The 25,384-nt window shown below is 40.5% G+C and overlaps 2 protein-coding genes across 2 annotated transcripts; one reads left to right on the top strand and one right to left on the bottom strand.

The window, feature by feature from the left end:
* The first annotated feature begins 470 nt into the window (after positions 1-470).
* Positions 471-7,924, top strand: LOC106385234 (actin-related protein 8-like). Its single transcript, XM_048768046.1, has 9 exons — positions 471-542; positions 1,642-1,705; positions 6,309-6,379; positions 6,505-6,572; positions 6,682-6,773; positions 6,832-6,929; positions 7,202-7,283; positions 7,487-7,629; positions 7,772-7,924. The coding sequence occupies exons 1-9, from the start codon at positions 471-473 to the stop codon at positions 7,922-7,924; spliced, it is 843 nt and encodes a 280-aa protein (XP_048624003.1).
* A 15,985-nt stretch (positions 7,925-23,909) lies between these two features.
* On the bottom strand, positions 23,910-25,384 carry LOC106385070 (GPI-anchored protein LLG1-like). The gene is made up of 3 exons (XM_013825024.3): positions 25,097-25,384; positions 24,949-25,008; positions 23,910-24,460 (listed from the first exon to the last, which is right to left on the bottom strand). The coding sequence occupies exons 1-3, from the start codon at positions 25,185-25,187 to the stop codon at positions 24,099-24,101; spliced, it is 513 nt and encodes a 170-aa protein (XP_013680478.1). The 5' UTR covers positions 25,188-25,384; the 3' UTR covers positions 23,910-24,098.

The raw sequence follows: 25,384 nt of genomic DNA, 5'->3' as shown, positions 1-25,384 counted from the left end.
TTCAAGAAAGAAGGAACGCCATCCTTCGACGACTCAAGAGGAACCGGAGCAGCGACGGATGCGACTACAGAAGAAGATCCCGAAGCAGAGGCCTGAGCAGAAGAAGACGGACCCGAAGCAGAGGCCAGAGCAACTAAAGAAAAATTCATCACCGGAATCAAAGATCCAGTAGCAGGTACGTCGAAATTTGGGATATCGATGAGAGAGATTGACTTATTCTTCAGCTTGGCCATAGCCAAAATCCTAGCAGAGCGCATCAGACTGTGAACCTTAAAGGACAAAGCCAACGGCGGACGATGTTTTTTTTTTTACCGACCATAGCGGCATGAGAGAGGGGACAAGAGGAGAAGAAGGCCGGGGGAGGCAGAGAGTTCTCGCCGGAGAGCGTGGTGCCCACCGACGGCGGAGGTAGATCTGGAAAACCCAATCCCCTTTTTTTTCGCTGTTAGAGAAAGAAAGCTTCTTACCAAATGTTTTACCCACCTCCTTCATGCGTGTTTATGGTCAAAGGGCACAAGTTCCCGACTCTATCATTATTGAAGGTATCTGCTTTCTTCTCTCTTCTTTGTGTTTATAATAGGCATGGGCGGGGTTCTTTTCCAGTTCAGCCTCTTAACCACAGAGCATTTCCAAAAGAAACTCAACCTCAGATATAGAGTTTTTTACTCTCCAAAAATGAACGTAAAACTTTAAATATAGAGTTTTAAAAAGAAAAAAAATTCATATTTAAAGTTTCACTATTCAAAACTCTAAATTTGAAGTTCATCTTTTTATTTGCATTTTGTTCCTTAAAATTAATTATACATCATATTTATGATTCATAAGTATTTTCTCATTTATCTTTTTAATCTTTAAAACTTTTGTATATCTTAAATATTTCCAATTTATTTTTTATAAATTTAAGTTTACACATAATTTTTTTTAAAAATAAAATAAGTTTTATAATATTTTAAAAGTAGAATTAGACAACAAGAATATTACAAAAAGATACATGAAGATATAAGTATTACACATATCAAATATTAAAACAACATTAGTAGTCTAGTAAATTTTCTCCGGAACTTCTAAAATATTGCCTAAACAAATTTTGTGTAACTGAAAATAGAGCATTAAGAAAATAATTTTATGTAATAATGTGGTATTGTGCTTGTAGTTTAATATTTAACTATGTATTTCTATTTATAATTTTATATTTTAGTGTAATATTTTATTAATTAATATTACTATAATATTTTTATATGGGGGTTCTTTAAAAAATGAATCAAAATTTCAAGTCAAACACAAAAATAACCTATGTTTTTTTGAAACTTTGTTTTGTCCTATTCACCATAGAAGTTCTAGTTATTCACGAAATTGCCATTACTTTTTTTTCTGAAAATAAGGCTTTTACCTTACCATCCTCATCTTCATCAAATATTTACAACTTTGCCATTGACATTAATACCTCAACCACCATGAACTACCAAATTGAAAGTGTTAACGCCCTAAAGTTTCGATTTTTTCTCATCTTTTCTCATTTCCTATCCACACAAACCACATATCTTACACTTTCTCTCAAAATTCATCAAAAAAAAACTGAAGATTTTGATTACAAATTATGTAAGGTTCATAAGCTCACGATTCTTGGTGATTAACGAGTAGGTAGCTGTTGTGGTGAAGTTCTGGGTGATTGGAGAAACCACGCAAGTCATCTCACGAGTTCAAGGTATGAAATCGCGAACTACATTTTATTTTTCCGATCTGTTCGAGAAGTCTTCTTCATCGAGAAGACTTCTAAAGAAGTCTTCTGGTCAATGCATATGTTAGTTTTGCAATTGACCTTTTGTGTATTTTTAATAGAAGACTTCCCTAGAAGTCTTCTAACTTTCCTTTGTAAACAAAAAATTTCGAAATTCCCAGAAAAGACTTCTTTAGAAGTCTTCTCGGATAAACATGTTACGTTTAAATTTGACCGAAGTTGGTCAGAAATTTGACTTTTTGTAGAAGACTTCTAAGGAAGTCTTCATGGAGAAAACTTCTACAGAAGTCTTCATGGAGAAAACTTCTACAGAAGTCTTCTGAAAGTCTTCCGTAAGTCTTCTCAATGCCGGAAGATATCTGTGTGGGTTGCTTTTGCAATTGAAAAATAATAGTAAAACATTTAATATTAATAAGAAGACTTCTAAAAGAAGACTTCTCGAGTTTAATTCTGGGTTTTGGTCAAACCTTTTCCCGCGAGAGAAGACTTCTCTCGAAAAGTCAAATATAGTCAATTGTAAAAGTAACGAAGCAGACTTCTTGCGACATTGAGAAGACTTCCGGAAGACTTAGAGAAGACTTCTTTTGAAGTATTCTCCAGGTAGACTTCCGTAGAAGTCTTCTACAAAAAATCAAAATTTTGACTAACTTCGGTCAAATTCAAAAGTAACATGTTTATCCGAGAAGTCTTCTCTGGGAATTTCGAAAAAAAATTCAATTTCAAAAGTAAGCCAATATTTACAAAGGAAGACTTCCGAAGATGTCTTCTGTAGAGTAGACTTGTTAAGAAGTCTTCATTCGTAAATTTTCAATTGCAAAAATGACCTAAATAGAAGACTTCTTTTGAAGTCTACACAGAGTAGATTTCTTTTGAAGCCTTCCGTGGATGACTTCAAAAGAAGTCTTCTACGTAAATCTTTATTAAACTTCAAATTCATCCAAAATTAAAATGAATTTTTAATATCTTCTTATTATATCATGTTTATTAGTAAATATTGGGACTACTGAGTCGAATTTATAACGTAATTTGTGATAATTATGAAGGTACAAACATTGATGTTTAATAATGTTTTCAGCTAAACGGAGAAGTTTTCTGTAAGTCTTCCTCATAGAAGACTTGTAGAAGACTTCATAAGAAGTCTTCTCCGATGATTTTGTTTTATTAATTTGATGTTATGTGTTTGCGTTGTCTTCCTCATAAGATACAATTTTTAACTTCTATGAGATTTAAAATTTCAACTTTCACTTAAAATTCAATTTTGATCTTTTGTGAATTTGACTAAGGTTTCTTGAAAAGTCTTCTCTCTTAGTTTTAGCAAATTTTACTAAGTTTTTGGGTTGTTGTGTTTTGTTATGTGTGGGTAGAATGATTAAAATATTTTTTGGTATGTTGCAGCAATAACTTTAATGAAATCACGTACGTTTGGCAAAACATGAACATATTTACCATTCTTTTGATTAACATCTCTTAAAGTTTACAAAATAATTCACAACTAAAATATTACACATACAAATCATAAAAAGACCATAAACAAAATTATTACACAGCTAGATATTATTCCTCAACATAGAGAAGCTTGAACTCCACTTCACATCGTCTCTTTGTACCACTTTGGGCAGAAGACTTTGGAAGACTTTCTGAAGACTTCCACGAAGTCTTCTAGCATAAAATACATTAGAAGATTTCCCAAGAAGTCTTCCGAGAGTCTTTCAAGAGTCTTCCAAGAGTCTTCCGAGAGTCTTCCAAGAATTATCCCAGAAGTCTTCCAAAATCTGTCTCACATCTGAAAAATCTGCATATTCAAAAGCATTCAAATGACTTAAAAATAGAGAAGACTTCAAAAATATTTTTTTAGATAATAAACAAAACAATCACATTAGGCTGGATCTATAATTTTTTAGAATATAATATATAAAACACACAAAATACATATCCAAAATTTATACCATTTTAGGCAGAAGACTTCAGAAGACTTCCTGGAGACTTCGTGGGAAGTCTTCTAGCATAAAATGCATTATAAGACTTTTTAAGAAGGCTTCTGAGAAGTCTTCCGAGAGTCTTCTGAGAGTTTTCTGAGAAGTCTTTCAAAGTCTCTCAGATCTGGAAAAACCTGCAAATTCAAAAACATTCAAATGACTTCAAAACAGAGAAAAACTTCACAAATGAAAATTTTATGCTTACAAAATAAACAAAACAGTCACACTATGTTGAATCTATAGCTTTTTAGAATCTAACATATAAAACAAACATAAATTCAAATCCAAAATTTAGAGATCTACCTTTGAAAGAGTGAAAGATGAGAATCATGTAATGAAAAACCTGCAAAAAGAAGATAAATTAGTGAGAAGACATAAGAAAAGTGAGAAATTGATATAAAGTTTGGTGTTTTGATGTTCAAAGAGATTAGAGAGAGGTTAGAGAGTTTTGGAGTGAGAAACATTACATTTTTGTTGCAGTCATTTGAGATGAAGAAAGAGAATGTGTAAATTTTCTTCATATATGGAGACAAAAATTCCAATTAGGTTAAATATTTTCGACCCAGAAGACTTCTGAAAGACTTATGGAAGACTCATGGAAGACTTATGTAAGACTCATGGAAGACTTATGGAAGACTTTGATTTAGGCGGGAAACCTAAATTATTCCAAAATTTAGGCGGGAACAGGATGTGTCGGAAGACTTCTTTTTAAGTTTTCTGTGAGTCTTCTAGACCCTAAAACCAAATAACTATGCAAAAAACATTTTTAAACTTAAAAAAACTTAGAAAGTGTTTAAATCAAATTATTAGATAGTTACTAAACATATATAGGTCAATTTGAAAAAAAGAAAAAAAAATGAAGATAAGATTTCAAATCTAACCCTAAAGATACCAACAATACTATAACATATGTTACCAAACCCTAAACTAATGACCCATGAATCAATCTACATCCACTCATCTATATTGAAAAAAAAATTAATTTCAGATAAACTAAATTTACATCATTGAAAAATGTTTATTATTACATGATTTCAAATTTTAACCCATGAAAATATTTTTTACAAAAAATTTAAATTATTTTTAAGATCTAATCCATGAGAAGACTTTCTCTGGAAGACTTCTCGAAGACTTATGGAAAACTCCTGGAAGACTTATGGAAGACTTTGATTTAGGTGGGAAACCTAAATTATTCCAAAATTTAGGCGGAAACCATAAATTCTACTAAAATTTAGGTGGGATGTGTTTGAAGATTTATTTTTAAGTCTCCTGTGAGTATTTCAGGCCCTAAAATCAATTAACTATGCAAAAAAACACTTTCTTAAACTTAAAAAAACTTAGAAAGTGTTTAAATCAAGTTATTAAATAGTTACTAAACATATATAAGTCAATTTGAAAAAGAAAAAAAAAAGGTAAGATTTCAGAATCTAACCCTAAAGATACATACAATACTATAACATATGTTATCAAACCCTAAACCAATGACTCATGAGCCAATATACATTCACTCATCTATGTTGAAAATAATCCAATTTCAGTTGAACTAAATTTACATCATTGAGAAATGTTTATTATTACATGATTTCAATTTTTTTACCCATCAAAATATTTTTTATAAAATTATAAAATTATTTTTAAGATCTACTGAACAAGAAGACTTACAAAGAAGTCATCATAGAGAAGACTTACAAAGAAGTCTTCTCTAACGAAGGGTTATAACGGTAAAATTGAATACATGTTTTTTGTTTGTTCATAAGGGGACTGTTGTAATTTCACTAAGCTTTTGGGTTACTTTTGCATTTGATTGAATTTGGGGTACATTTTTGTATTCAAAATTAAGTTTTGAGTCATTTTTGGTAAATCCTCCTTTTATATATGTGCTAGTTATTTATAAAAGTTTTATGGATTTATATTAATTATGATAAATTTAAGGACTATAGTGTAAATTACAAATGATTTTGAAATTAAATTTGAATTTTGCTTTTGGAGAATAACACTTTAAAATTTCAAACATATAGTTTTGCAAACTCTATAATAGAGAGTATTTTTGGAGATGCTTTTAGCTCTCTGATTCGGATCTTTAATGTATGCTTGGGTCAGATTCAGATATTTTTTTTAACTCTTATCATATTCATTTTTGGGTTCAGATATTTTATACTCCCTTCTTTTGAAAAACTCCATGTTTTAGAAACAAAATACATATTTTACATTTTCAATGCATGGTAAATTTAGGAAAAGAGAAACGTGTTCATTGAAATTCTATGGTTAAAAATTATGGGAAATTATTAATAACAAAAGATAATGGATGAATAATCAAAATTTAATATTCAGAAAACATTCTAAAACTTAATTGGAGTATATCATATCAAAATAGACTTGAATTTGAGTATTTCAGGTTATTTAGGTTTACCCATATTCGTTAATAATATATTGGGTTCAGATATATTTTGTACCACCGTACATGATTCATTTGGGTATCCTTACGGCTTATATTGTGAAGATTTGAGTTCGGTTTGGATCTCGTTTTTTTGTCCATGCCTTGTTTATAAGAGCTTGTTTCATTTTGTGTGAATGTGCTTTGCTTCGCCATGAAGGTGGTTCTGGATATTGCAAGTTTGGCAGGAGTAAGAATGATTCACCTTCTGGACGTTCTGCTACTTTTCTGGTGAGATAGCTCCTGGTACTGTAGCAGTTTCACTATTTCTTCTTTACTACAAATATTATATTTGAAATATTAACAACCTTGCCTCTTATCTTTTTGATATAAGTTCTTAGTAGTTTTATCGCCAGGAATTTGGCAACATTGAGTCACCCATATACGCTAGGCTTCAACAGTTCTTTGTAACCATTTTCAACAGGTTTGTTTTGTCATTTTTGTGGCAGCTAAATAGTTTCAGATTGTATCTACGGCTCTGACTTTGTCTTCTAAATCATATTTGAGTTTCTTATGTGATACTTCTCTTACAGGATGCAGGTTAAGCCATCTATGCAGCCAATAGTGGTTTCACTTCCCCTCTGCCATTTGATGGTTCATCTTTTGTCATTTTTCTGTATTCAAGGTTACATATCGTAGTTCCACTTTAAAGGTTTTTTAAATTAAAAAAAAAATTGTTTCAGATACTGAATCGGCAAAGGCATCAAGGCGGCTGCTTAAGACTGCTATCCTTAATGTCTTGTTCGACATGAATGTTCCTGCAGTATGTGCAGTTAATCAGGCAAGCCTTTGTTCTCTCTCAAGTGCTTTCTTGTGATTCAGAGCAGTGGTTTTCTCAGAGAGATTCATTCTCCATCTCTATAGCCAAATTTTCCCCGGTTTAACGCAGTCAAACTAAAAGAGTATATTGGCGAGAATTTGAATTTATTTGTCTAGAATTTGATTCATTATCTCACTAGTAGCTGGAAATAGTAACATGCAATGTCACGTGATTGGTCTTGTTGCTAACACAGTCAGAAGCCAATTATGAATGATCTGTAAATGTATTTTCAGGCTGTTCTAGCTTTATATGCTGCACGGCAGACATCTGGAATTGTTGTTAACATTGGTTTCCAAGTCATAACCATTGTCCCAAGTAAGCTGTTTTTTTCTCTCTCTCCTTGATTCAACTCTTTTTGTGTCCTTGCACTTGATTTTTAGTAACATAGTACTGAAGTTGATTAGTTGTGTCAAAAAGATTAAGTAAATGTTTCATATCGTTGGAAATAATCTCCCTCTGACTCTGTCTGCACCATTCACTGGTGTCTTAGCATTTTAATTTTACTGGGTGTTCTGCAGTTTTGAATGGGAAGGTGATGAGGCAGGTAGGTGTAGAAGTCATTGGTTTTGGAGCATTTAAACTCACGGGCTTCCTTACAGAGAAGATGCAAGAGAACAACACTACCTTCCAATCGCTCTACACTGTTCGTACTCTAAAAGAGGTATTACCATTGATCAACTTTTTCCTGATAGCAAAAATAACTACGTAGGTTTCCATAGTACACGCACATAATGCAACTCATGCACACGCATTAGTACTTTGTACTAAATTGATTTACATAATGCTTTGTTTTGCAAACGTAGAACCTGTATTATGTGGCTCTGGATTATGAAGCTGAACTTTCAAGAGACACAAAAGCTTCAGTGGAAATTATGGGTGAAGGATGGTTTACTCTGTCAAATGAGCGTTTTCAGACAGGGGAGATAATATTCCAACCACGTCTTGCTGGAATGTAAGGCCTGCCCTACTTATTATGATAGAGAGGCGGAAGCTATTAACGTCAGGTTCAAGAATTAGAACCCTAAATCGATAACTTGTGTTTGAAGGTAGCTGTAACAGAGGGCGCGAATACTCTTAGCAATGCTCGAAAGCTCTTTAAAACCAAACTCAATAACTTTATTAATCAAATCATAACCTACAAGAGGTTGAATACCTCGTTTATATAAAGCTCAAAAGGTCATGATCCTTAAGGGATTACGTGATTTCCTATCCCTAAGATAAAAGCACTTTAGATAAAAATAAGTAAACTTAACATAAAGATAGAAAATGAAAGTCCTAATTGGAAAGGGAGTTGTGATCGGGAACGATCACAGGTTGCGCTGCATCAGGACCCCCCTGGTTGGGAAGATTCGACCACAAATCTGGATCATCGTTATCACCATGATAAGGAGAAAGATGCTTGACATTAAACACATCCGAAGTTCGAAGATGAGAAGGCAAACAAACACGATATGCATTTGGATTGATACGTTCAATGATCTCGACGGGGCCAATCTTTCGTGACTTCAATTTGTTGTACTCTGTAACACCCCCAAACCGTTTTAGACATCAGTCAGTCAGCCGGGCAAGAATCAAACAAGAACATGCCCGAACGACCTTCCTCTGCCAAGTCCGAAAGTGTCACAACGGGTTTAGAATAGACTTTCCAAGTCACAAACATAACTCTGTAACCCAGAATATCCATTCAAAACTCGTTTCCTCTAATCTTCGGCCTAAGGCTTTGCAACCCGTACCAAATCATAGAGTTGTGTTAGGTTGGACTAACCTAATATCAGATTCAACACGTCACGAATATAAAACATACTTTATTCCATATATATAAAACATGAAGTTCACAAGCCCAAAATATTATACATATGGTCCATGGACGCAGTCGAAAGTAAAACATACATTTATATATCTTGAAAACGAGTCTTTAGCAAAAGATGTCCAATCTACACTAGCTCCTACAGTTCTGCGAGCGCTATGGTCCTTTCTACTGGTCACCTGCAAAAGGATGTGAGGAGTGAGTGAACTAGTTTCACTCAGTGAGCCAGGGTTCCCTATGTAGCATATACAACTACCCGTCATTCTAAACCTAACCCCAAACACAACCAAGACGGGTAGTTCAACAAGCAACATTCAAGATCATAAAGCAAGACCGATTTAAGCAATAAACCATTAAACCATATTAAATCAAAACACTCTTTATGAGTGTCGCATCAATCAAACAACATATATATATACTCCTAGGGCCCAACAGAATCATTCTTCCTCCACATAAGGGACACCGGCAATCCCTTCACTATTACACCACACAGATGTAGACGCTTGGAAATCGCCCGGTCACGGTCCTCAATCGGAATCGCCGTGCCACGGTCCTCTATCGGACTCGCCGGGGGCTGTCACATCTACGTGTGACACTCGGCCTTGGTGATCAAGCCAAGTTCAACCGAGCCCACCACTTTCCGGACCACGACCGGCTTAGTGGTACCATTTAAGGAAGCAATGACCTGCAAACTACTACTAGAACCACCAAGAGGTTCTCACACAACAGTACCAACACGAGGTACACACTATAACAACATATAATAATCACACAATCACAATAATCCGGGTGCTTAGACTAGTCTTGCTATCCACTTAGCCCAGACATCGTCTCAAGCCTCAGATCCACAAACTGACACCTAGACCGGTCCGGTTATCCTAGCTCGGAAACCGTCTCCAATGTCAGGAACCTGCATTAAAAATACGTTAACAAACAATTAACCGTGACTCACAATGATTAAGCGATGTGGCTCGACTCTTTGATTCCGGATGTTGACCAAACCCCTTTTCTCCCCTCCAAATCTTCGTCTTGGTACCGTGATGCTAAATCCCAAAATCCAACGTTGATGTCTTGAATGGACTAGTCTGGACTGATCAGAACTCGGAAAGAACCTTCTTTCACTTCTGGACAGTCTTTCGGAACTTCCCGGCAGTTTATCGGTCTTTGGAAATGTCTATACTTCTAAAGCACCTCACTTCTTTCTCTCTCTCTCTCTCTAGCCACGTTTTGCTTTGGTTTCTATGGAATGAGATGAGTAAAAATGGTGAAGGGTGGCTGGGTATATATAGAAGTTGCTGGCCAATAAGAACATGCCACCCGATCGCATGTGTGTCGTCTCGCATGCTTCCAGTCGCATGCGTGGCGACACATTGGCGTCCACATGCCCTGTTGCATGCCTCCTGGCCATGCCATAAGACACCTCCACGTCCACTTGCCCTTCAGCATGTCTGGTGTTCATGCATCGCGACACACGGGCCTCTACATGTTGGTTTGCATGGGCAGATCGCAGGTACTGCGACACCTCGTGCTTCTGTGTGTCGAGCTGCATGGAACTGCTTCATGCACGTCTACACCTCCTTCTTGTGTTAACACTCAGCAGGTTTAATGGTTGAGACCACGTCCTGATCCCTTAGATCAAGCCACCTCGAGCTTCTCAGTCGATTTGCGCGATTTCGGTCCTTCTGGTGAATTTCCGTCCCGCGATCAATCCCAAATATTTTTCCGTTCTCGTTCTGATGAGCTAAATATGTTTAATAGACTCCAGACTAACCTTAATCTTGAGGATACAAATTTCCCGAGCCTTCGGCTTCCCCGAGAAATTCCAAAAAACCGAAATTATGGTTTTTTTTTTTTTTTTTTTTTAAGACGGGGTATTACATCCTCCTCCCCTTATTAGAATTCGTCCCCGAATTCTCTAAGGATCCGGTGATCCCCCTTCTTCCATCACTACATCTTCGTGGAAGAAATCTGGATGCAACGCTTTGAATCTTGATTCATCCTCCCAGGTCACAACTACACGGTTCCGCTTACCCCAGAAAACTTGGACTTGAGGAATTTCTCGATTCTTCAATCTTCGTATCCGACGTTCACCTATTCGGATTGGTCCCTCTGGATAAGTGAGGTTTGTTTGCAGCTTTTCGATTTGCTCTGTCTCAATAGCGCTGGGATTATGAACATGTTTCTGCAGCATTGATACATGAAATACCGGATGTATTTGCATCTCTTCAGGTAGGTTGAGACGATAAGCTACCTCTCCGATTCGTTGTATAATCTGGTAAGGCCCAATGAATCTTACCGCTAGTTTGCCGACCTTCCCAAATCGGTCCTTTCCTTTTTGAGCTGACACTTTTAGGTAAACCCAATCACCAATACTGAACACCACTTCTCGCCTTGATTGATCGGCGTACTTCTTTTGTCTATCCTGCGCTTTCTTCATATTGGTTTGAATGATCCCCAACTCTTTCATTGTCTCTTCTACAATTTCGGGTCCAAACTCTCTTCTTTCTCCAACTTCGGTCCAGCATAAAGGTGTTTTGCATGGCCTCCCATAAAGCGCCTCATATGGTGCCATACCTATGCTAGAATGAAAGCTGTTGTTGTAGGAGAACTCAATTAATGGTAAATGTTTTTCCCAGCTTCCCGCCCAATCCAATATACACATCCGCATCATATCCTCTATGGTGCGAATGGTTCTTTCGGTTTGGCCGTCCGTCTCGAGATGATACGCGGTGCTTATGAATAACTTAGTTCCCACTGCTTCTTGTAACGCCTTCCAAAAATTTGAGGTGAATCTAGGATCTCAATCGGAGACTATATCTGTTGGCACGCCATGCAACTTCACAATTTGATCCACATACATCTCTACCAATACTTCTACCTTATCTGTTTCCTTCATAGGTAACAAGTGCGCCACCTTCGTCAGTCTGTCGACAATCACCCATATTGCATTATTTGATCTTCCTCGAGCCGGCGGTAACCCAGTGATGAAATCCATGGATATGGAATCCCATTTCCACTGAGGTACTGGTAAGCTTTGTAACAATCCTCCTGGAATCTGATGCTCGACTTTGACTTGTTGACAAGTTTGACATTGAGCCACCCATCGCGCCACTGATTTCTTCATTCCTGGCCAATGATAATACCTTCGGATATCTTGATACATTTTCGTACTCCCGGGATGGATACTGAGTAACGAGTGATGCGCCGACTTCAAAATCTCATCTCGTAGCCCTTCTCCCTGTGGTACTGATATCCTCCCATTAAGTAATAATGTACCATCTGCTGCAACATGATAGCCACTTGCGTTTGGAGCTTCTTGATTTTTAACTTCTACGATGATCCGTTTTAACTTTTCATCACGTTGTTGCTCCTGTCTGATCCGTGCGAGTAAACCTGCCTGGTTTACGGCTCACATGCCTAAAGGCTCACTTGGCTCCCCTTCAATTGCCCATAAAGTCATCAACTTGAGTTCACTTGATAACACTTCCACTTCCTTTCCAACATCAGAAGCCAACTTTCTACGACTTAGTGCATCTGCGACCACATTAGCTTTGCCTGGATGATATTGAATCTTCAGGTCGTAATCCGCCACAAACTCCATCCATCGCCTTTGTCGGAGGTTCAAATCAGGCTGTGTGAACAAGTACTTGAGACTCTTATGATCTGTGAATACTTCCACGACTTCTCCATATAAGTAAGATCTCCAAATCCTTAACGCAAACACCACTGCCGCCATTTCTAAATCGTGTGTTGGGTAGTTCTCTTCATGTTTCCTGAGTTGCCTTGATGCATAAGCAATTACTTTGCCTTCCTGCATCAACACACAACCCAACCCAACCCTAGAAGCATCTGCGTACACAGTGTAAGGTTTACCTTGTTCAGGTAATGCCAATACCGGTGTTGTGGTCAAAGCTTTCTTCAATCTCTGAAATGCTTCATCCGTTTCTTTTCCCCAGATGAACGGAACTCCTTTTCCGGTCAACTTCGTCAAGGGCTTAGCGATCGAAGAAAAGTTCTTGACGAACTTTCGATAATACCCGGCTAACCCGAGGAAACTTCTTACCTCGGTTACCATTGATGGCCTTTGCCATTCCTCGATGGCTTTCACCTTTTCCGAATCTACGGAAACTCCTTCTCCAAACACACGGTGCCCCAAGAACCCGATCTCTCTTTTCCAGAAAGAACACTTGCTGAACTTGGCATACAGCTTCTGGTTTCTTAACCGTTCCAACACTAGCTTCAAGTGTGCTTTGTGCTCGACCTCTGTCTTGGAATATATTAAAATGTCATCGATGAAGATTATCACGAACTTGTCGAGATAATCGTGGAAGACTTCATTCATCAATCTCATGAAGGCCGCCGGTGCGTTAGTAAGTCCAAAAGGCATTACTACGAACTCGTATTGTCCATAACGAGTTCTAAACGCAGTCTTCATGACATCACCTTCTGATATTGGAATCTGATGATAGCCTGACGCCAAGTCGATCTTCGAAAACCAACTTGCTCCCCTTAGCTGATCCAACAACTCGTCTATCCTCGGAAGAGGATACTTATCTTTGATGGTGATATTGTTGATTCCTCGATAATCAATGCAAAGTCGCATACTACCATCCTTCTTCTTGACAAATAAGACCGGAGCTCCCCATGGTGAAGAGCCAGGTCTTATGAAACCTTTCTCCATTAAATCTTCAAGTTGTTTCTTCAACTCTGCTAACTCTGCGGGTGCCATGCGGTAAGGAGCCTTTGTTATCGGCTTAGCTCCAGGTTCCAAGTTAATTGTGAAAGGGTTACTCCGAGGTGGAGGTAACTCTTTTAACGCCGCAAACACATCCTCAAACTCGTGTACTACCGTAATATCCGTAATTTCAACTCCATTGCTAGCGGGTCCTTTACTAGCAGTTACTGTTACCAGATACGCTTCTCCATCCTTAAGCAAATCTTCCACTCTCAAGGCAGCTACTAAAGACACAGACTTGCTTGGACTGATCCCGTAGAACACTATTTGCCGTTACCCGTTCTCCTTGAACGAAATACGACCTTTTCCACAATCTAATTGTGCCCGATAGCCTGATAACCAATCCATGCCCAAGATAACTTCATATCCTTTTAAGGGCACCACCAACAAATCTGCCAAGAACATCTTCTCGCAAATGACTAACGGAACTCTTCTGAGGCATTCTTTTGCTTGGAGGGTTTGGTCTCCAGGAGTCATCACAGCCACATCCATCCTGTCAATCACAAATGAACCCACAAACTCGGCAGCTACCTCAGGGGCCACAAAGCTATGTGTTGCCCCCGAGTCGAACAATACATGTGTGGGACGTCCCGCAACATGTAAAGTTCCTGCCACAACATCAATATATATATCAACAACATAAAAATTATCCAATAGAAGGTAACCAATCCATCACAAGCAATAACACGACACAAAATAAATCTAGTAAGGTTAAAGAACCCAAATACCTGTGATGGGACCCTTAGATGGGCCTGGAAGTTTAGTATCCTCTAGTTCTAAAGCGTAAACTCTACCTCATATAGCTTGCCTTTTTGGCGCTGGTGCGATTGCAGGTGGAGCTGGAGGAGGATGGACAGTGATTGGCGTAGCTGGGATAGGACGGTTGACGCTGCACTGGGTAGAGATGTGCCCTTTCTTTCCACACGTGAAACATGTAGGATTGTAGGAGTTTGACTGAAAGGATCCAGGTTTCTTTCCGTAGCATTCACTTGACTTATGGCCTATCTTGCCACAGTTAAAGCATTTCCCTGTGAATAGAGATCGTCGACTTGGCCCTCCCGATTCTTTTTCCTTATCTTTACCCTTAAAAGATCTTTGGTTTCCACCATACTTTCCTTCTTGATGATGCTTGAATTTCTTACTTGCTGCCTTCTCAGCTTCCAATCCAATCTCCACATTCACAGCTTTTTCCACTAGCTCGGTGAGACTCTCGTAGTTCCCGACTGCCAGTCTATTTTCTAACTCTGGTTTTAGACCAAACATAAAGTTAGATATCATGGTTTCTTCATCATCTTGTCCTCGCAGCACATGTCGTCGCAGTCGCATAAATTCAGATTCATATTCTCTAACCGTCTTATCTCCTTGTACCAAGTTTGCAAACTGACGTTGAAGCCTTCGCTTAGATTCAGGAGTGAAGTACTTGCGTTCAAATTCTTGTTTGAATGCCGCCCAAGTGGTGACCAGATGTCCTACTTGGCGATCCCTACTCTCCCACCATTCTGCCTCGTCTTTGTCTAAGTAATACACTGCCATCTTCTTCTTAGATTCTTCGGAACACGTCAGGGTCTCAAAGTTTTTCTCCATTGTTCGAAGCCACTGATCGGCTTGAAGTGGATCTGTCCCTCCTTCAAAATGTGGTGTCTTCATATTTTTCATGGCAGTTATCAACGGTAACATCGGTGTACTAACTGAAGGTTGTGGTGGCACGAGTGGCTGAGGTTGCACCTGAGGTTGTTGTAATGACCTCGCTATCACGTCATGAAGCATCTTCAGAGTGTGCTCCATTCCTACTCCTTGTTGTGGTGGATCATGAACTTCTGGTTCAATCGGGTTGTTCCTCCTCACTGGTCTAGGTCCTTGGACACTTGACTCGCTATCACCTGTTTCTGGTCTTCCCCTTACAGTACGGTTTGGTGGAAAGTTTTCTTCTGGTGGTATCTCTTGATCATGTCCAAACAGATTGTTGTTTCTTCTTACGTTTTCTTCACTGGATCCTTGGTTGGTGTGCGCCAGTGTGTGCACCCTTCCCTCGGATTCATATCCCAATCCTCTTCTTCTTGAGACTCTGTCTATACCCAGCATCCAATCTTGTCCCCCATCACTCCTTCCCCTCCTTGCCATCTGCAATCCACAAACAGGGAATTCCTATTTAGAATACTAATTAGAGCGGAACTCTACTGGTTTCCTAATACATCTTTTGCGACACATTTGGCTCGATAAAATATGGAAAGTACGTGATTGACCGCATAATCTAAACCATGCTCTAATACCACCTCTGTAACACCCCCAAACCGTTTTAGACATCAGTCAGTCAGCCGGGCAAGAATCAAACAAGAACATGCCCGAACAACCTTCCTCTGCCAAGTTCGAAAGTGTCACAACGGGTTTAGAATAGACTTTCCAAGTCACAAATATAACTCTGTAACCCAGAATATCCATTCAAAACTCGTTTCCTCTAATCTTCGGCCTAAGGCTTTGCAACCCGTACCAAATCATAGAGTTGTGTTAGGTTGGACTAACCTAATATCAGATTCAACACGTCACGAATATAAAACATACTTTATTCCATATATATAAAACATGAAGTTCACAAGCCTAAAATATTATACATATGGTCCATGGACGCAGTCGAAAGTAAAACATACATTTATATATCTTGAAAACGAGTCTTTAGCAAAAGATGTCCAATCTACACCAGCTCCTACAGTTCTGCGAGCGCTATGGTCCTTTCTACTGGTCACCTGCAAAAGGATGTGAGGAGTAAGTGAACTAGTTTCACTCAGTGAGCCAGGCTTCCCTATCTAGCATATACAACTACCCGTCATTCTAAACCTAACCCCAAACACAACCAAGACGGGTAGTTCAACAAGCAACATTCAAGATCATAAAGCAAGACCGATTTAAGCAATAAACCATTAAACCATATTAAATCAAAAAACTCTTTATGAGTGTCGCATCAATCAAACAACATATATATATATATATATACTCCTAGGGCCCAACAGAATCATTCTTCCTCCACATAAGGGACACCGGCAATCCATTCACTATTACACCACACAGATGTAGACGCTTGGAAATCGCCCGGTCACGGTCCTCAATCGGAATCGCCGTGCCCCGGTCCTCTATCGGACTCGCCGGGGGCTGTCACATCTACGTGTGACACTCGGCCTTGGTGATCAAGCCAAGTTCAACCGAGCCCACCACTTTCCGGACCACGACCGGCTTAGTGGTACCATTTAAGGAAGCAATGACCTGCAAACTACTACTAGAACCACCATGAGGTTCTCACACAACAGTACCAACACGAGGTACACACTATAACAACATATAATAATCACACAATCACAATAATTCGGGTGCTTAGACTAGTCTTGATATCCACTTAGCCCAGACATCGTCTCAAGCCTCGGATCCACAAACTGACACCTAGACCGGTCCGGTTATCCTAGCTCGGAAACCGTCTCCGATGTCAGGAACCTGCATTAAAAACACGTTAACAAACAATTAACCGTGACTCACAATGATTAAGCGATGTGGCTCGACTCTTTGATTCCGGATGTTGACCAAGCCCCTTTTCTCCCCTCCAAATCTTCGTCTTGGTACCGTGATGCTAAATCCCAAAATCCAACGTTGATGTCTTGAATGGACTAGTCTGGACTGATCAGAACTCGGAAAGAACCTTCTTTCACTTCTGGACAGTCTTTCGGAACTTCCCGGCAGTTTATCAGTCTTTGGAAATGCATATACTTCTAAAGCACCTCACTTCTTTCTCTCTCTCTCTCTCTCTCTCTCTCTCTCTAGCCACGTTTTGCTTTGGTTTCTATGGAATGAGATGAGTAAAAATGGTGAAGGGTGGCTGGGTATATATAGAAGTTGCCGGCCAATAAGAACATGCCACCCGATCGCATGTGTGTCGTCTCGCATGCTTCCAGTCGCATGCGTGGCGACACATGGGCGTCCACATGCCCTGTTGCATGCCTCCTGGCCATGCCATAAGACACCTCCACGTCCACTTGCCCTTCAGCATGTCTGGTGTTCATGCATCGCGACACACGGGCCTCTACATGCCGGTTCGCATGGGCAGATCGCAGGTACTGTGACACCTCGTGCTTCTGTGTGTCGAGCTGCATGGAACTGCTTCATGCACGTCTACACCTCCTTCTTGTGTTAACACTCAGCAGGTTTAATGGTTGATACCACGTCCTGATCCCTTAGATCAAGCCACCTCGAGCTTCTCAGTCGATTTGCGCGATTTCGGTCCTTCTGGTGAATTTTCGTCCCGCGATCAATCCCAAATATTTTTCCGCTCCCGTTCTGATGAGATAAATATTTTTAATAGACTCCAGACTAACCTTAATCTTGAGGATACAAATTTCCCGAGCCTTCGGCTTCCCCGAGAAATTCCAGAAAACCGAAATTAGGTTTTTTTTTTTTTTTTTTTTTTTTTTTTTTTTTTTAAGACGGGGTATTACATACTCACCCGCAGGAAGACAGTCCTTGGTGAGGAAGACCCATACGAGCTCCCCCGGTTCGAAGATCGACTCTCGCCGCTTCTTATCAGCATCACGCTTGTATCGAGCAGCCGCTGTAGACAGATTATCACGAGCCAACCGGTGGACCTGTTGTAACTCGGTAACAAAATCAACGGCTTCGCCATGAAGCCTTGTTTTGTCGGGTAACAACGCAAGATCAAGAGGACCTCGTGGCACTATGCCGTATACGACCTGAAACGGAGAATAACCCAAGCTCCGGTTTAAGGCGTGATTGTGAGCAAACTCCGCTTGACTGAGCTTGACATCCCAGCTCTTAATATTATCACTGACCAAACAACGAAGTAAGTTTCCAAGTGAACGATTAGTCACCTCCGTCTGCCCATCTGTTTGTGGATGGTATGCAGTACTCATATCCAAGCTAGTGCCTACCAACTTCCACAAGGATCTCCAAAAATGGCTTAAAAATCTAGTGTCCCGGTCGGAGACAATAGACAAGGGTAATCCGTGTAACTTATACACCTCGTGGAAGAAGAGCAGCGCAATATTGACAGCATCAGAAGTCTTCATGCAAGGCAAAAAGTGTGCCATCTTAGAAAATCTATCGACCACCACAAAAATTGAATCGAAACCCCTTTGTGTTCGCGGAAGGCCGAGAATGAAATCCATACTAACATGGGTCTAGGGCTGTGTTGGAATTGGCAAAGGAAGATATAGCCCCGCATTAGACGCCTTTCCCTTCGCGAGCTGGCACACGCGGCAATGAGAGACGAACCGTATAACATCACGCCGCATTGTCGGCCAGAAATACGATGATGTTGCAAGGTGGAGCGTACGATCACGTCCCGCATGCCCTTCATTATGAAACTCTTGAATAATTTTCAAACGGACGCTGCTGTCTGGAATGCATAGGCGAGGTCCCTTGAACAGGAAACCATCGTGGATGGTATAATCAGTCAAGACTCCGGCCTGAGCTTCCTCCCACAGATGACTAAAGAAGCCATCGGTTGGATATAAATCCGACAAAGATTGAAAACCTGTAACGGACGTCCGCATGACAGTGAGAACTGTATAACGTCGGCTTAAAGCATCGGCCACCTTGTTGGTTTTGCCCGATTGATGTCGAATGGAGAAAGTGAACTGTTGTAGAAAAGAAATCCACGAAGCATGACGTGACGAGACTTTAGCTTGGCTATCAAGATGACGCAAAGCGTCATGATCAGTGAATAACACATAATCTCGATGGACCAAATAATGTCGCCAATGTTTGATAGCTTGAATGATCGCATAAAACTCTATGTCATAAGTGCTATAACGTGATCGAGCACCGGCCAGCTTCTCGCTGAAGTAAGCGATCGGGCGGCCTTGTTGGCTGAGTACTGCGCCAATGCCGAGTTTAGACGCATCAGTATGAAGCTCAAAGGTTTCTGTGAAATCAGGGAGGACGAGAATGGGAGCTGTTGTAAGCTTTCTTTTGATCAATTCAAACGCCTCAGTCGCCTCCGGAGTCGAAAGAAATTTCCCCGCCTTCATACAGCTGGTAAGTGGCGCCATAACACTACTAAAGTGAGTCACAAAACGTCTGTAGAAAGACGCAAGGCCATGGAAGCTGCGTACTTCCGTGATCGTCTTCGGGACTGGCCAGGAGCGAACGGCTTCAATCATGGACTGGTCCATTGACAAACCCTGTCCGGACACCACATAACCCAAGAAAAGAAGCTCAGGAACTCCAAACTCGCATTTGTGCTTAGCCGCGAAGAGTTGCTCAGTTCGTAGAACTTGCAATACGTCTCATATATGAGTGATATGATCGGCCACCGAAGTACTGAAAATTAAGATGTCGTCAAAATATACAACAACGAACTTGCCAATAAAGGGACGCAGTGCTTGGTTCATAATGCGCATGAAGGTACTGAGAGCATTAGAGAGACCAAAAGGCATGACGAGCCATTCGAACAATCCTTCTCGGGTTTTGAAAGCAGTCTTCCATTCATCACCCGGACGGATTCGTATCTGATGGTACCCACTCTTCAGGTCAATTTTTGAGAATATCATTGCTTTACCAGTTTGATCTAGTAAATCGTCGAGTCGAGGTATCGGAAAACGGTAGCGTACCGTAATCTTGTTAATGGCCCGACTGTCCACACACATACGCCACGTTCCGTCTTTCTTTCGTATGAGAAGAGCGGGGACGGCACATGGAGAGAGACTCTCGCGAATATGGCCCTTACGGAGTAAATCTTCTACTTGGCGTCGAAGTTCTTCGTGTTCGCCAGGACTCATTCTGTAATGAGGTCGGTTGAGAAGCGTTGCTCCTGGAACCAAGTCGATCTGGTGTTGAATATTCCTCAATGGCGGTAGGGATGTCGGCAAGTCGCCTGGGAATACATCCTGAAACTCGTCTAGGACTGTCTTGATGTCATCATGTATTTGACCCGTGAAGACCTTGGTGATGGGAGATGGTAGCAACGCGAATGCCATTCCCTCGGCTTTGAGCTCGGATTTGAATGACTTATACGAGCAAAGCAATGTTGCTTTGGTTGTTGATGGCAAATGAGCTGGAGATGGGACTTTTGGGATGGACGTTAGTGGAGTCACTGTTTCTTTAGGCGGAAGAAGCAAGATTGTGTGATTGTTCCACATGAATTGGTAATTGTTTTCGGCTCCACTATGCATTACCTTGCGATCGAACTCCCATGGCCTTCCCAACAATAAGTGGCTAATGTCCATTGGAGCTATATCGCAGTAAATCCGATCCTTGTAGTGAGGTCCAACGGAGAAGGAGACGAGGGCTCGTTCGGATATACGAACTGTAGCGCTATCATTAAGCCACCCCAGTGTATAAGGTGACGGGTGTTTTTCTCTGGCCAGGCCGAGTTTTGTGACAGCCTCGTCGGATATGACATTCTGACAACTGCCTGAATCGACAACGACGGTGCAGACGCGACCATTAATCATGCAAGTAGAACGAAAGATATTAGTGTGAAGCCATTGTTCATCATGTCGACGAGGAGTGATGCATGACCGGCGTAGCACCAGCATATGACCCACGTCGCCCGTCGTCGGAAGAGGCAGGTCTTTGTCATCCTCGTCTTCCTCTTGGGAATCGTATGCTTCCTCGTCATTCTGTTGATCCTCTGCGATGAGACCCCTGTGTGTTGCGTGTGGACAAGCCGTCTGTCGATGTACGTGCTCCCCACATGAATAACAACGGAGGGCGTTGAGGCGGTTTGACCGGCGAAGTGTTTGCTCTTCCGGTGTAGGTGTTTTGCCCTCATCGGTTGCATCTTTTGCCGGTGCTGTGTTACTTGTTGTGTCCTGTTGTTTTGGTCGAGACGAATTGTTCCAGTTCGATGAACGGGACTGCTGTTCAAACGTTGCAGCGCGCCTATGCGCCTCGCCCACGGTCGTCGGATCAAACTGAGCCATAGCTGTTTGGAGCTGTTGTCGGAGACCTCCAATAAAGCGAGAGACCAATTAGATTTGACTGTCATGTATCTCTGTGCGGGTTAGTAACAAGGAAAATTCTTATGCGTATTCATCAACGCTGTGACTTCCCTGCCGGAGATTTTGTAGTCTATTATAAATTGTGCGCTCATAGTTGTGCCGCAAAAAGGTTTGACGCATGTGTTTTGTGAGCTTTTCCCAGGTCTGAATTGGAGCCTTTACAGTGTGTGAACGGGTTGTTTTAAGCTGTTTCCACCAAGTCGCCGCATGACCGCGAAATCTCATGGCAACGAGAGAGACTCGTCGTTCGGGAGGGAATTGCTTAAAGTCCAGGATCTCTTCAACGGCAACCATCCAATCAATGAGATCATCTCCTTTTAAGCCGCCATGAAACTCTGGGATGTCGACTTTGAAACCGTTCTCCAACCGATTATCGAAGTTTCTTCGGTGTTGCAAATCGTCTCGATAGACTTGCCGAAGACGGTCATCTTCTTCTTCTTCCTCATTCGCGTGTATGTCCAGGTCGCGTACGTTACCAAGTTGGTCCTGGCGTTGCAGCCGTTGTTGATGTTGGCGAAGAGGTTGTTGTTGCGGAGGAAGTTGACGTTGGCGTTGCTGGTGAAGCGGTGGAAGTTGTTGTTGAGGAACAATACCCGGTTGCTGGTATTGAGGTTCCAGCCGGTTGAGTAATGTTGTGTTGATAGTATCCAAGCGAGTCGCCAACGATTCGCCCAATTGTTGAATTGAGGTCTGCATCGACGTCTGAATGGTGGTGGCGAGAGCCGTTTGCATCTCGACAATTAGTGCTCGTAAATCACTCATATCTTGAGATGTTCCTTCTGTCGTTTTCTTATTCATTGAGAACGATAGACGAAATCCCGAAACGTACTGATTCTGATACCAACTGATAGAGAGACGGAAGCTATTAACGTCAGGTTCAAGAATTAGAACCCTAAATCGATAACTTGTGTTTGAAGGTAGCTGTAACAGAGGGCGCGAATACTCTTCGCAGTGCTCGAAAGCTCTTTAAAACCAAACTCAATAACTTTATTAATCAAATTGTAACCTACAAGAGGTTGAATACCTCGTTTATATAAAGCTCAAAAGGCACGATCCTTACGGGATTTCCTATTCCTAAAATAAAAGCACTTTAGATAAAAATAAGTAAACTTAACATAAAGATAGAAAAGGAAAGTCCTAATTGGAAGGGGAGTTGTGATCGGGAACGATCACAGGTTGCGCTGCATCATATTACCTTACAGTAGTTAAGATATAACCTGAAAGTTTCTCCAAGAGATGGAATTTGAACCAGTTCTGGGACTAGAAATCATATCACCTTACCACTGTAGTGTATATTTGTTAGTAAGTTCCACTGTTTTCCACATTATTCCTATAGTCTTTTTAATTACATCATTGTAATGTGTTAAGCTGAATGCATCTCAGGCGTAGTTCTGTTCTTCTGAATCTCCAAATGTTTGCCATTTTAAAATAGTTTCTTTGGTTGATTTTTGTCATTGCATAACTAGGCGCGCAATGGGGTTGCAACAGGCAGTCGCGCTCTGTATGGACCACTGTGATGCAGCAGAACTTACAGGCGATGGTAGCTGGTTCAAGACTGTAGTATTGGCTGGAGGAAGCGCATGTTTGCCAGGGCTTGCAGGTACAGTCATATTGCTTATTGTTTTGTTAAATGTTGAAAGATCTTCGAAACTCTTATCTAAAAGATTTTGTCAAAAAAAAAAAAAAACTCTTATCTAAAAGATACATGAATGACTTGCTTAAGCGGTTTTTGTGTGTGTGTGTGTGTGTGTGATGTATACAGAAAGGCTAGAGAAAGAACTGCAAAACTATCTTCCTTCATCATCTATATGCAATGGAGTTAAAGTAATCCCTCCTTGCGGAGTGGACACAGCATGGCATGGGGGAAAACTTATCAGTAACGTAAGTTCGATATTGTTATTGATATTCATTTAGCGTATTATTAGGTGACGTCAGCTTCTTTCTCAATCTCTTGTAGAAGTTTTACTGCCAACTGATTATTTTTCAAGTGCTATTTGTCTAAATTTGATATTTACATACACATTGGGGACATGTTGGTGAAATCATTGGCATTGACCACATTGAACACGTATTCCGCCTTGTGAGCCTCACACAGCTGCATTTTGACTAATTACTATGTGCAGTTGAGCACCTTTCCTGGTTCTTGGTGCATCACAAGAAAGCAGTTCCGTCGCAAGTCAAGACTAATGTGGTGAATGTCTTAGTTTTTCTTTTTACTTCTAGCTTTGCAAAGACCGTGCTATTCCTTCAGTAAGAGATGGGCAGGTTGCAGCTGCTTGCAATTAGTTTTACACAAGTCCATATGTATAGTGATGGTATCTATTATTGATCACACAAGTCCGTATGTATAGTAATTATCCAAACCATAGAAAATGACAATTACTAAAGTCAGTTATAAATATGTTTAAGTTGTTGCCTTTATAGAGAAAGAGACAATGATACACAAAAGTCATACGTATTATGATTTAGAATTTTGGACGCTCCAAAAATCGAAAGAATGAGAGAGTACAAGTAAAACAATTCGTGGATATACAGACGCATTCAGCTTCGTCAAGTTGTTACATGACGGACATCAGGCTTTCTCAGCCTCAGAGCAACTTGACAAACACCAAAAAAGCTGCAGAAGCTGCCAGCCAAAGACGAGAAGAAGCAGCGGTGGTGGTGGCTGCGTTTACATCACTTGCCGAGGTGGGAGACGTAGCGGGGCATTCGAGACCTTCTTTACCTTCTTGGCACTGGTTTGCAAACAGTCCAGGCGGGTATTTTCCATAGAGATTGATGTAACTGAACATAGTGGTTGCACAGTCATTGCTTAAATCACTGAGATCATCAGCGTAGGGACATGCGAAGTCTTTGAAGGCGCCACAGCATTCCTTGGCTGGGAATTTGGGACCTTTGCATAGGCTTGTTATAATTGTGTAGTTCATAAACTCAAAGTTCACAGGACATGCTGTGTTGCCATGGAAAAAAAGGAGAACCATGTCAATACACAACATACTACTCTTACAAAATTGGGATGCATATCCCATGAAGCACAATGGGAAAATAGTAGTTAACTACAGGTTCGCAATTAGCAGTTTGTGTGTAAAATGGTTTCAGATTAATGCCATGATCGAGAAGCAAACAGTTTTGAAGATCAATAAACATTTTGTTGAGGTTTAAAGATCATCATATAAGCGCAATCACACAATAGGCAGCCAGAAGCAAGAAACGAGAATCAAGATAAAGATTTGGTCAGTGTAGCTGTATAGTATACGGATCCATAAAGATGAAGGAAATGTTACTTGCTCCATCTGGATCCATAAAGCTGTATAGTATACGGATCCATAACACATCGGGAAACAAACCAAAATGGAACTGCTACTAAGACCCTCAATACTTAAAAGAAGAGTAAAAGATTCAGATAAGAGAGAGATTATGAGATTCAGAAGAACTTGCCTTTCTTGGTCTGAAGCAGGTTTCTTCCAATAGCCAAATTCTGCGGTTCGAACACACCATCTGCAATGAGAAAGATAAGTTGACTGATGTAACCAAGAACGTAATAAGAAGAGATCTTTTGGGGGAAAAAAATCAAGAAAAGGTGTACCTGAGATGAAACTTGAAGATGAGAAGGATGCAAGTATTGTGAGTACAAGGATGAAAGAACTCAGAGCTCTAGAGAGGAAGTTGAGCTCCATGATTCTCTTTGCAAGTAACCAAGAGATCTGATGAAAAAGAAAAACGACTTCGGGGGCGAGCTATGGCGTACCACGAAGATATGAGAGAGAGAGAGAGAGAAGAGAGAGAAACATAATATTATAAAATATTAAATACATAAATAATACAAAAAGAGGTGGATGACATTTTTTCTTTTGACAGCCTAGAACAACGCGGA

Source organism: Brassica napus, chromosome C9, assembly GCF_020379485.1.
Source record: "Brassica napus cultivar Da-Ae chromosome C9, Da-Ae, whole genome shotgun sequence".
Classification (NCBI taxonomy): Eukaryota; Viridiplantae; Streptophyta; class Magnoliopsida; order Brassicales; family Brassicaceae; genus Brassica; species Brassica napus.
Note: the sequence above shows the minus strand (reverse complement) of the source record. Positions and strands in the feature narration are given on the sequence as shown.

Coding starts and splice junctions, on each gene's coding strand:
- LOC106385234 (XM_048768046.1), top strand. CDS start 471: ATGTTTTACCCACCTCCTTCATGCGTGTTTATGGTCAAAGGGCACAAG. Junction 1,706..6,308: donor AGTCATCTCACGAGTTCAAG/GTATGAAATCGC, acceptor TTCGCCATGAAG/GTGGTTCTGGATATTGCAAG. Junction 6,930..7,201: donor CAGTATGTGCAGTTAATCAG/GCAAGCCTTTGT, acceptor ATGTATTTTCAG/GCTGTTCTAGCTTTATATGC.
- LOC106385070 (XM_013825024.3), bottom strand. CDS start 25,187: ATGGAGCTCAACTTCCTCTCTAGAGCTCTGAGTTCTTTCATCCTTGTA. Junction 25,009..25,096: donor ATCTTCAAGTTTCATCTCAG/GTACACCTTTTC, acceptor TTCTCATTGCAG/ATGGTGTGTTCGAACCGCAG. Junction 24,461..24,948: donor CCTGCTTCAGACCAAGAAAG/GCAAGTTCTTCT, acceptor ATGGCAACACAG/CATGTCCTGTGAACTTTGAG.